This window comes from Mirounga leonina, unplaced genomic scaffold (genome assembly GCF_011800145.1).
Source record: "Mirounga leonina isolate KUSES-001 unplaced genomic scaffold, KU_Mleo_1.0 Mir_170, whole genome shotgun sequence".
Lineage (NCBI taxonomy): Eukaryota > Metazoa > Chordata > Mammalia > Carnivora > Phocidae > Mirounga > Mirounga leonina.
This window is the reverse complement of record NW_023270433.1, coordinates 2,203,599-2,215,743: the sequence shown is the minus strand read 5'-3', so window position 1 is coordinate 2,215,743 and position 12,145 is coordinate 2,203,599. Positions and strand designations below refer to the sequence as shown.

Here is a 12,145-nt window from a genome sequence, read left to right as displayed (position 1 = left end):
CGCCCCTGCCCGCCGCGGCGCCGGCCGCCTGAAGGCTGCCCCGGGGCGCGGAGCCGGCGCCGGCGCGCGCGGGCGCAGGGAGGCGACTCGAGGCGCGATGTCGGTGCCGCTGCTCAAGATCGGGGTTGTGCTGAGCACCATGGCCATGATCACCAACTGGATGTCCCAGACGCTGCCCTCGCTGGTGGGCCTCAACACCACCAAGCTCTCTGCGGCCAGCGGCGGGACGCTCGACCGCAGCACCGGCGTAAGTCCCCGCCGCCGCCCCGCGCGCCCTCCCCGCCTGCTCCCCTCGGACCACGACCCGGGCTGGGCGGCGCCGAGCAGGGCGCAGGGCGCAGGGCCAAGGGCACCGGCAAGGGTCCGCGGCGGCTCCCCCAGTGGGGTGACCCTGTCCCCGTGCTGCCCCGCCCTGCCCCCCCCCCCCCCCCGCCAGTGGCCCGCCCTGGTCCCCCAGGGGCGCCACCTCCTTCTTTTGCTGGGCTTCCTCGGGGGGCAGGGGGCCTCAGGGACTCTGAGGCTTGGAGTCCCCTTCAACTAATAGGAAGTTCCTCACTGACAAGGTCAGGAAACTGAGGCAGGGGACTTGGGGACTTGTCCAAGGTCACTCAGCAGGTAAGGGGTGGGGATGCCGCTGCTCCACCCTGTCGGGGCTGGTCCAGCCAGCGCTCGAACTGAGCCCGCCCTACTTTGTGAGAGCCGGACCGGACTGGACTGCCAGAGTGGACCAGCAGGCAGGCGAGCGAGCTGGTGGCTCCGAGTCCCTGAGGCTCCTTTCCCTGTTCATCCCCGCGCCAGGTCCCTCAGGGTCCCGGAGCCCGAAGGTGCAGTGGCCGGGGCGGGGCCCTGGGAGGCACCTGCTGTGGAGCTGGCCCCCTCTCGGTCCTATCACCCCTCCGTCCTGCTTCCCAGGTGTCTTTTTCTTCCCTTGTCAGGCCTTGGGGGAGGGGGCGAGTGGCCAGGGCGCCTGTGGGCAGGGCTGACTCAGATGGTGGCTGGAGCTGCGTGAGCCAGGCTAAGCTGAGCCCGGCTAAGCGGGAAGCACCCCTGAGCGGAGGAGGATGTGAGGAAGGGCCCCAGGCTGGCTCCCTCTGGGGTGGGGGGTGGCGGGCAGGAGGCTCCTCTCCCGCCTGGTTTTGGCTGCCCAGGGCACAGTGCTCTGGGAGGAGGTCTCCACGTGACCCCAACCTAAGACCCTCGTCATGTTCACCCCACCGGGTGTTTCAAGGATGGCACCCAGCGATGCTTTCGTAATGACTGCGCTCCTGCGTTTGGGTCCTCAGCTTCTGGGGCTGGCAATGAATGAAACGGATGTATAGCTACTATAGATTCTCCTCCCCACCCCCATGCTAAAAATAGCAGGGAGGTGACCTGAGGCGACAGGGCAGGCTGCGGGGGAGGGTCTGTGCTCGGGGAGTGTTTTTGGACAGTAGTGTCCTCCCCGTGTACCGAGTGCTCAGCACCTGAGCTGGGCTGCAAGGTGACAGCAGCCGGGCACAGCCCTGGTTTCTCGGTGCTCCTTGGGCATACCCCAGGACCGAGGTTGGGTGTGACCTGGCCCCACATGGCACCAGAAACTTGGCTACAGCCACCAAATGACTCGTGGGTAGCAGCCCTCGCAGAGTTGGAAGGCTGGTATCTCCTCGGGCAGTCCCTGCCAGGCTTCCTGCGGGACGGCAGCTGGGGCTCGGGGTCCTTGCGGCTCTGGGCTAGCGGGCTGCCGGATCCCGGCTCTTACCACGGGTGTCCATCTCCAAGCGTCAGGGACGGCTTTGCAAGGCTGCGCCAGCCTTATGGGGAGGAGATCTTGTTTCTGAATTACGTGCTGCTGTGAGTCAACCAGGCACTCGCGTTCCGGCCTGTCTCCTCGCCGGCTTGCGGCCTCTCCCCCTCCCTGCTACCTGGCCTATCGATTCAGTCAGATGCCAGAACACCACACATCCCTGGAACTGAAAAATCCCCTGAATTTGAACAAAATTTAGAGTTGTGCCTGTTTGACTTCCTTCTAGCCCCGGGGGCCTCGATGGGATTCCACCCCTTTGTTCTCAGGGGCTCCCGTCCATCCCCGTGGTCAGAACGTGTCTTCAGACCGCTTTTGCCCTTCTCTGCCAGGGGGTCGGACTTGGACAGCCCTCCCTGGTTGTCGTGCCCGATGCACTTCCTTATGGTCTCACTTCTCTCCCTCTCGCTCCCTCACCCCACCTGCCCCCCCAGGTGTTGCCCACCAACCCTGAAGAGAGCTGGCAGGTGTACAGCTCTGCCCAGGACAGCGAGGGCAGGTGTATCTGCACAGTGGTCGCCCCCCAGCAGACCATGTGTTCACGGGATGCCCGCACGAAACAGCTAAGGCAGCTCCTGGAGAAGGTGAGTCTGTGCGCGTGTGTGTCCGTGTATGCACGTGTCTGTGCCCACACCAGCTCCAGGGCTGGGCTAGCCTGCGCGGTCTGTCCTGGCAGCAAGACCTCCCTCTTTCTCGGCGTGTCCGTGCTCAGAGTAGTTGTGAAGGGATGACTGGGTGGATGGAGGCCCCCCACGGATGGCGCAGGAGGAGACGAGTAGCCCCTGCTGGTCGCTGCCCTGGGGAGCCGCGGGGGGCATGGGCTGCTCCCCCGTGCCACCATCTCCCCATCTCTCCTAGTGATGCAGCCCCCCGGGAAAGCGCCCTGGGGGCCCCTTGGGTCTCGGCCGGTGGGCTCTTTCCGGGGCCCGCGAACAACTGGATCTGCCAATCGCTGGCCGTGTGGTGCAGGTGCCCCGAGTCTGCCCCTCGGCAGCCCAGCAGCGCCATGTGGTGCAAACACGTGCTTTACACCGTCATTTCAAAGAACCTACACGAGAATCACGTCGACTTGGCGAGATTTTTCACCCCGTTTCACCACCCACCTACGCACACGGACACCGCACGCCCATGCACACACCATGCACAAACCTCCTCCACAACCCCCCCCCACACACCGGATACACGTGCACCACATATACCCCACGTACACACACACACACACCGGTAAGCCATAAGTTTGCCACGGTTGAGGGGTGTGGGGTGGGGTGCGGCCTGAGCCCTGAGGAAGCCATTCCCCAACCCCCAGGGCTGTGCTCCTTGCTGGGGAAGGTCGTGGCCGTGCGTTTGGAGAGAGGACAGCACCATGGTGCTCGGTCAGAACTGTTCAGTTTTGAGCCCAGCTCAACCACAACCCCTCATACAACTGCAGGCAAATCCGGTCCTTGTCTTGGCCTCAGTTTCCCAAAGTGTGGAGGGAAGGCGTGGGTCAGCGATTCCCGGCTGCGCCCAGCTCTGCGCAGTCCCGGGGTTGGGTGTGTGGGGGGAGAAGGGCCTGGAGGCCATGGGCGCAGCCTGGCCGTGGTGCCTGGTCCACTGTAAGTGACAGTGTGGTCTTTGTTCTGCGTCTCTAGCCCACCCAGTACTTCATTTAGAAAGAATTAAAGTAAACACATTTAGCACATGCCACAAACGTTCATTAACACCAAACTAGACCGTAGCCTAATTGGGCCTTTAATTATTCAGAATTGTAGAGGAAGGAGGTGGAGCTGGGAGGGGCCTCTGGGACCTGGGGGGGGGCAGGCGGGGGCTGGGGGGCAGGCTTCAGGCCCTGGAGCTCTTGGGGGGGTGCCCTCTGGATTCGAGAAAGCTCTCGGAGCCCCTGGGAGCGCAGGCCTTGGGGCCCTTCTTTCTGCCTCCATACTCCAGGGTGTCAGGGCTGAAAGGTTTAAAGCCCTATCTTATACCCCAGTGGGCACTGTGTTTTCAGAGGGCAGCAGCCTTTTGTTGTGAAAGAGGGCCCGTGGCTTCCTGCGTTCAGACTGTGTGGCGGGGGCAGGGCTGCTCCTGCCTGTGGGGAGGGGGCACCGAGGTGCGAGGCTCTGGTGGTGTGTTCCCTCGGCGGGGCTGGGGTCCCAACTGAGCACGAGGCGCGGAGCTCTGTGCTTCTCCAGCCTAGCTGCACATGGAGCTCCACCCGAGGGGCGTCCAGAGGTGCAGTCGTGGGCTGCACACCCAGGGGTCCGACTGTTGTTAGCCTGGGGTCCCTGGGAGGGCCTGGAGGCCAGTACCCGACAGATGCCCCAGTGCCGACCTGCGGCCAGGGCTGAGGGCCGCTGGAAACCCGCTGAGTGGAAAAGGCCTGTGGGGGCCGTGGGCTCTGTTCTCTTTGAAAAAGCCACCAGCCCTGACTTTGGAAGTAGGGGCTTTGGAGTCAGGCCAGGCTTTGGATCGTGGCTGCCCGCTGTGGGATGGTAGACAAGCGGCTTAACTTCTCTGAGCCTTGGTCTCTTTATGCATAACATGGGACTCGAAATAGTGTTCACCTCCCAGGGTTTTATAAAGATTGAATGGAGTAAGTGACAGGACGGGCTCAGCCTGGGGAGGACTCTGTCTTTGATAGCTGTGTGACCTTGAGCTCGTCAGTTGGCTTCTCAGGGACACATCCTGCAGGAAAGAGGATGGATGGCCCAGGGACGGGAGCGTAGACCGGGGTCTTCTCGAGGGAGAACACCCACCTCGGCCCATTCGTTTGCTTTATGACCGGCCAGAGTGGGGGTCCTCGCTCCAGGTGGGACAGACAGTAGGAGAGTCCGCATTTTGTTTTAAGGCAATGGAGTAGCTTGGCATCTTTAAAATTTGTTTTCTCGATCTTAAATTTAATCTTATTTAAAATTCGTGAAAAGCATTCCTTGTCTGGCAAATGAGAAGCCCGTCGCGGTGCGTGTGGCCCCCGTTGGAGGTCTGAGTCTGGAGCGAGTGCAGACCCAGCAGCTTCTGCTCAGCCCACGGAAGCCCCGGCTCTTGTGGGTTTTGCCAACACGGCAGGAACCCTACGTCTCCGGAGGGGAGAGGGATCTTGACTGGAGCGGCCATTTGTGGTCCTCCTCCCAGCACTGTGGCTGCAGGAGGCCCTCCATGCATTAGGTGCGGGGGGGGGGAGGGGACCTTGTGCTGTGGTTGTAGGAGTGAATAAGCCCCAGGCCCCTCCCACCCCGAGTTGCCTGTCCAGCCAGGTGGTTGAGACAGATGTGTATGTGTGGTTACTGCCGGTCAGGCATTGGGCCAGGGAGGTGATGCCGTTTCCAAGTAGTATGCAGCCGCTTCTGGCTTTGGTGCATCCTGGAAGCCTCCCTGGAGGAGGTGGTGTTTGGGTTGGGCTTTAAAATATGAAGGAAACGAAAACTCACAGCTCTTCTCAAAGGAAGTCCTGTGGTTATTCAGTGTGACAGGATCAGGTGAGGGGGGCAGGGAGAGAGAAGGTAATAGAGCAAATGTTTTCCAGTTCCCTATAGAAAGGATCAGAGAGTATCAGAGTCACCCACATTGTGTATTTTACAAACCTGAATTTTTAAACTGGATTGGTGTGTTACTTTTAAATAACTAGCCATAAAATTCCAGGCATTTTAAAATGCTGCAATGAGTAATACCAGTTTTCTCCTACTGGGAAGCCTTTCGGTTGTGCTCTTACTTTATTTTATTTGTGGGGGTGGAAGATGTACCGTAAGTGGTAGAAACCGCACTGTCATGTTCTCACTGACCGAGTCAGGCTATGTGTCATGCCCAAATGATTCTGTTCCGAGAAAGGGAGAGGGTTTTCAAAGGCAGCAGGAAATCAGATGTGAGGATTTGCGGTGGTCGTGAAGGTATCTTCCTCCCTGGTGATTGGATTAGATTCTGAGAAGTGGCCCAAACACTGCTGCACATCCTGAGCTCCATCCGCCTCCCCACCGCCCCAAATGCACGTGCACAGATGCACCAGCCAGTTTCCCAGAAATAAAATGCCCTGGCAGGTGGCTGCACTGAAATGGTTTTCCTTTTAAGCTCTCTGGAATCCTGTTGAATATTAAAGTTCCATCTTGAGGCTAGACTCAATTCAGATCTGCCTGCAAAGATGTAGAACAGCAACTCTTCATTTGCTGGGTGATTGATTCCTGACTCTGTGCACTGAACGTGTGTGTTTACAGAACAGTCATCTACCTATGATACCGGGAGGTGTGATGGATGGTGCGTGAGATGGGGACAAGGGTTGATGCAGAGTCAGGGAGAGCAGTTTCCTTGTAGCTTGACTCCATGCTCCTGCCTTCAACCTTTGCAGCAGGATGCCTGCTAAGACAGGAGACAGAGTCTCCACCTGGGGTGGGGGAAGCCCAAAAGCACTATTCATCCTTGTTGGTATTTATGCCTGCCTAACCGGTTTCATCCTGCAGAGTCACAGTCCCCTCCCCTCTGACAAAATAAAGAAGAAAAAAAAAAAGTTACCCAAAGCCTTCTATGCCTGGAGCTGTGAGCTGGGGAGGACCCGAGGTTCCTGAACCCCTGATTTGCATCCCTGGCTGTAAGAGAAAGCATTCTGGAACATGGCAGAGGAAATGTTTACCAAACCAATTTGCTCTGTTTGGGGAGTTCTTGGTCATAACACTCCCCGCTGCTGGTGATTAACTAGTAAATAATGCATGGGCCGCCTCTGGTTCCCAGTGTGTTGGCTGTGTGGAAAAGGTCACTGTCGTGTATTAGGAGGCAAATAAGATGGGCGGGCACCTGCTGCAGCTCCTTTCTTGAACCTGTTGCCTTTTTGACAGGTGCAAAACATGTCTCAATCCATAGAGGTCCTGGACAGGCGGACTCAGAGGGACTTGCAGTATGTGGAAAAAATGGAGAACCAGATGAAGGGACTGGAGTCCAAGTTCAAGCAGGTGGAGGAAAGCCATAAGCAACACCTGGCCAGGCAGTTCAAGGTATGCGTGCTCCTTCCTCCTAGTGAGACTGGGTTTGGTTTCCCTTTGTGCTTTCCCCTTCCCCTCCAGAACTAGAAACTCGGGGCTGGGGAGGAGCCCAGCAGAAATTGCCCTTGGCCTTGCAAACGGCTGCCACCGTCCTTGGAAATGGAGAGGCACCCTGCCCTCGCCCTCGCTAGGCGAAAAACAGGGTCAAGGGGTGGACAGAGCGGCGGTTTTCAGCCCCCATTAGCTTCCCAGGCCAGGGTCCCAGGACCTGGCTTCTGAAGCCAGGTCACAGATTAGCTGGGAAGGGACATGATTGGTCCTTGTCATTCTGCAGCTGCTATAGGTAAATCCCATTAGCCAAGGATTAGCTTAATTGATTAGAGCCATTTCTGAGCAGGGATCACTCGGGGCAATTTTTCACATCTGACCTAATTTAGCTATGACAGGGCACACTGTAGATTTGCAGGGAGGAAAGAGAGAGACACCAACATCTTTCTCACTTCCTGGTAAGTGTTTTTTTCTTTTTTTCTTTTTCTCTCTGGGTCACTCTGGACTTTAAAGCCAGAGTTTGACCTAAAATTATATATACATATATAGAAATATGTATATATACATATATATACACCTCTAGTTTACTCAGCTTCAAAATGATTAAATTGAAAAATTATATGCACCTTAATTAAGGTACACGTGCATGTTAATTAGCAATCTAGCTCAGATACAAATGAACAGGTCAAATTACACAGCCCTGCTTGACTAGAAATTGCTGATGCTCTGTCTTCCTGTCCTTTTTATGCTAATGTTTTCCTTTGATGTGCTCCCTGCGTGAAGCAAGAAGTAATCCACTTTTAAAACCGATACATTATACAGACCAAATGGCAGGCTAACGAAGTAATAAATCTATATTATAAATAAAATAATAGCAGGCCTGATCCTATCGAGGAGCAATGAGCCAGTTGCTCACGTTGGAGGCAGGTGACTATGCTGTCCTTGCTTCTGACAACGTCATCGTGAATTATCTCAGAGAGAGAGATTTTTGACCCGCCTGACCAAAAAGAGTTTGTGTCTCTCCCTGAAAGGCCAGCATTCCCTTGTGCCATGCTAGAGTCCGATTCCTCGGAAGACGGGGGTCTCTTTAGCCGCCACGAGCTAGCTCATCTTTGCAAGCACTGTCCACACGGGCATCTCTCCCAGGTCCAAAATTTGGAGCAATATGGCCCCTGGGGAGGAAGAGCAACCCCTTGCCTCTGACCATGCTTTAATTGCATTGAGAATTTCACCAGGGATTGTGAGGGAATCTCTATAACTGTTCAAGCAGTTGGTTTAGACTAAATCTAGCAATGGAGTGTGATTTTTTTTTTAAGTGACCATGAAAATATTTGTCTATTAATGGCTGTCTGTTTAAGGCAGGCTAGTGAGGTAGCTCTTCAACAGTATTTCGTTTTCTTGCTTGCAGGGCTAACTTAAAAGCGTTTTTTCAGTGCTGCAGTGACTGAAGAAGCAGTCCACTCCCATGTAACCATGACAGAGGGTCAGAGAGCTTTTGCACCATGCATTTTTACTATTATTTTCCAATACTTAGCACCATATCACTAAGGAACCTTGAACACAACCAGGATCCTCTTTTGCATGCGACTGTAGATGCATTCCATGGATAGTTTGAACCCTTGTCAATGCGTTTTTTGAAAAAGAAAAAAAAAAAAGAAACTGTGTGTGTGATTAAAAGCATGTAACCTTAAGATGTTGCATTCTAAACTGACAATAAAGACCTTTCCCAAATATGTTGGTGTTCTGAAGACTGTTTAATATGCTCTCCTAACTCTTTTGGGCCAGAATACATAAACCTATAAATGAAACAGGGGTGTGCACATGCTCCCTCACCCGGGGAGAAGCCAGGCCAAGGCAGGGTGTTGCAAGTTTTTGCACGCAGAGCACTGAACCCAGCTTATTTTAACCTTGCAGGCGATAAAAGCGAAAATGGATGAACTTAGGCCTTTGATCCCTGTGTTGGAAGAGTACAAGGCCGATGCCAAATTGGTATTGCAATTTAAGGAGGAGGTCCAGAATCTGACGTCAGTGCTTAACGAGCTGCAAGAGGAAATTGGCGCCTATGACTACGATGAACTTCAGAGCAGAGTGTCCAATCTTGAAGAAAGGCTCCGTGCATGCATGCAAAAACTAGGTAGGACCAGAACCCTGCGGGGGCGTGGCACTGCACGGCCCACCTCCGCTCTCCTACAGGCTTAGGGAGTGGTGCTGAAATGGACAGCGCCCGCCTGGCTTCAGGGAGGCCGCGGCTGGATTAGGGCTTCTGGGTAGGGCTCCCGCTGGGGAGCATACAGAGAGGGCACTCGCCCTAGGGCACTGTGCAAAGGCCGGCTCGCAGACCCCGTGAAGTCGCACATCCGGAAAAGGGACTCGATGCCACATACCATCTGCAGAGTATGTGTGAGTGGGTGTGTCTGTGTGTGGAATGGGTGTGTTTAGGACACGAGTTTAATAGGGCTGGAAACATACATCTCATATTCTCTCCAGGTTGGGAACAAGGGCTGACGAAACTCCCGAGATAGCGAATCATGCGTGGTTTGAATAAAAGAGGAAAGAAAATTCGGTCACACCACCATAGAGGACTTGCCATTCACAGCGAGAAAAGGCGTCAGTCCGTCCTAACAGCCCGGATGGAGGGAGCCTCTGAGCCCACAGGCTCCTCAACCCCATTGTTGCTTTCTGGGGAGGCACCAGATCTGGGGGTCCCCCGCCATGGGGGGACCCCTCTAGATTCTGGCTTGTGCTTGAATTCCCGCTCGCCTTATCAACTTCCCTATTGGGTGCTCTCACAAATCGTGACTTGCTGGCGTCTGAGCCCACTCTCCTGCCACGTTTCCAATTTCCAGTTCATTCTTTGGTTTTCGTGTGAAGAGTAGCTGGCCCTTCTCACCTACTGGCTTTTGACACCAAGGTTGTTCATGTTCATACTGTATCCTTAGTGTACTTCAGGGTAATTTTTAGTGTAATTTTGGTTTATGAAGAAGTTTCCCTTAGGTTTTATCTGTTATTTTAACTTGATTCCCTCCCCACACCCCCCACATATACCCCAAATGCCTTCTCATAAACTTACAACATCCCAAAGTAGCAAATACTTTTAAAAATCCCTGGTGCCGTGAGGCAAAAGGGAGAGAACATCCGAAAGGCAAGGAAGTAGTCAGCCAGCCCCCGTTTGAGCAGGTCCAAACGTCCAGATTATCTCGAACGCTGCTCTAGGCCTCCCAGCAAAGGCAAACACTCGAAAGTCCCCCCAAGCCTGGGGAGGACGGTGAGAGGCGTTGGGAGTTTAATCTGGTTTAATGTGGGCACTTCTGCTGAGTCCCATGAGGGATTGTCTACTGCGTTTTTCCAGTGATGCGCTTCATGGCGCCCCTGTCCTGGTGTGTCAGGGCCTGGGGGACCCGGGACGGCCCCAGGAGGGGTCAGGGCTGGGCAGTCTCCACACCGCTTCCAGTTCTGACATTCCAGGGGTCGGTGTGATATTTAGAATGTTCACGTTTATGGGACCGTATTTATGACTACGGGTTATATAATTATTTCCGTTGGGCACAAGTTGGGGTTTCTACCCAGCATTAGACCACATGCTGACCGCCTCTCTCTGTCCAGACCCTCCACCCAAGGGTCTCAGCCTCTGAAGAATGAAGGGGTGAGGGGGCTTTTGGTTATTTTATTCCCCCCTACCCACCCCGGGATACAGACTGTGTATACCAGGGAGAATCTGAGATGGGGCCTCCACGCTTGCCCTGTAGGGGGTCAAGGAGCAAAGTGGAAATTCAGAGTGGAAAGTTACAAACGCTGAGAAGGCACAGGCCTCTCCCAGGGGGACACTGCCCCTCTTGGGACGAGCAGCCTTCCCATCAGCACCGGGCCTATTTTTAGAAGCTGCATCAATTTTCCTTGCGGCTTAGGATCTTGGGGCTTCCACACAGTTACCCTTGGGCCGCTGAGGTGGTTGATCTGGGAGTAAAGAGAGAGGATGACTCCCAGGGGCCATGTGCTCTCCCATCGGGGTGCAGCCGTGTGGTCTTGCCTCTGGGTTTCTTTCTTCAGAAACACCTTGACTTGTAGATAGACCCACTGAATCGGAGTCTGTAGGGGGCCCAGGGATCTGCATTTAACCAATGGCCGGGTGAGTCACATGAACACCAAAGGGTGATAGCCCTCGGTCTGCGGCTGGCTGTAGTTAGGTATCACCCTGCGGCTGTGTGACTCTCCCCAGGCGCTGACTGTCTTGAGGGCCAGCCACCTGTTTATCTGTACGGTGAAGGTGTAGAAGTCCCCACGCCCTGGGATCACCGTGAGAGTCCAGGGACACCTCATATCATGGCTCACACTATGCCTGGCAGAGTGGGGGGCCGCAGGGCCGGCCAGTCGGCAGGCAAGTAGGAAGTGATAGGTAGGCAGGCAGACAGATACAGTTGGTAGGTAGATGAACAGACAGGTAGGTGGGTAAGTGTGGGGGTAGATAAATAGGCAGATGACAGATTGAACATGGCCCCTCCCTCTCCTTAGGTTTCCATTCAAGCTCAATAACTTAAGGACCACATTCCTATCCTGTGGCTGCTTGATATGGTTTTTATTTCAGGCTTGCAAATGGGTACCATCTTAGCAGCCTCTTTGCCTGCTCGCAGGTTCCGGGAGCATAGAGCAGAGGAGCCTGCCTCCTGCCTGTGGGGGCCCCCCATTCCCTGACAGCTATGCCGGAGGCTGGGGCTCCTGCAGGACTTGGCCTCTCAGTACCCCCCAACCCTGCCCCCTCAGCGCCTTGGCTCCTTGGTCTGAAGTCTCACTGTTGGTCCCCGTTACCTTCCCGGTATAGACACTGCAGCCCCACCCCCCTGCCCCCGACAACGTGCCCTCAATCAGGTCGCTCCTTATGGCCACCTTCTCTTTAAGTTGACGTGGCTAGTAATTCCTGACCCCAAAACGTACGCAGAGAAAAACAAGGTTCCATTTGTTTTCTGTTTCTATTTGTAAAGACTGCTCTCTCAATGGGATTGTATGTTTTTCCCAGAGGCCCAGCTAGAATGACTCTGAAACTCCGTTTCTAAAACTGGAGGTGGGGCTCCGCATCTCTGGGCATCCTCTGCAAGAGAGGTGGCTTCTGACCGCTCCCCTGAGCTCCCCTTGTTCCTAGACAGGGGAGTGCCAGAGCTGCCCAGCGACCCTGTCCCCCAGGCTGGGGCCAGAGACTTCACAGTCACCCCCAGGGAGCCTACACAGTCAGATGACCCAGCAGCTAAAGCAACTGAGCCAGAGACTCGGGATCCAATACAGAATGCTCTTCATACATCAACGTGTCCTGAGCATCCTGTTAGCTTCAGGCCTCAATTTTCCTGTCTGTAAAATGGGGGCGAGGGGGGATTAGCTGAGTTTT

At 55.1% G+C, this 12,145-nt stretch overlaps 1 protein-coding gene across 2 annotated transcripts in view; it reads left to right on the top strand.

Moving 5' to 3' along the window:
* The window catches only part of OLFM1 (olfactomedin 1), a 35,878-nt gene that overhangs the window by 12,457 nt on the left and 11,276 nt on the right, over positions 1-12,145 (top strand). Inside the window, exons 1-4 of one of the 2 annotated variants that reach the window (XM_035015481.1) lie at positions 43-247; positions 2,215-2,364; positions 6,580-6,735; positions 8,686-8,905. In XM_035015481.1, coding sequence (XP_034871372.1) covers positions 98-247; positions 2,215-2,364; positions 6,580-6,735; positions 8,686-8,905 — 676 coding nt within the window. In that variant the 5' untranslated portion in view covers positions 43-97. Of the gene's footprint in view, positions 1-42; positions 248-2,214; positions 2,365-6,579; positions 6,736-8,685; positions 8,906-12,145 lie in introns of those variants that run through there. The other variant, XM_035015482.1, reaches the window with a different exon arrangement.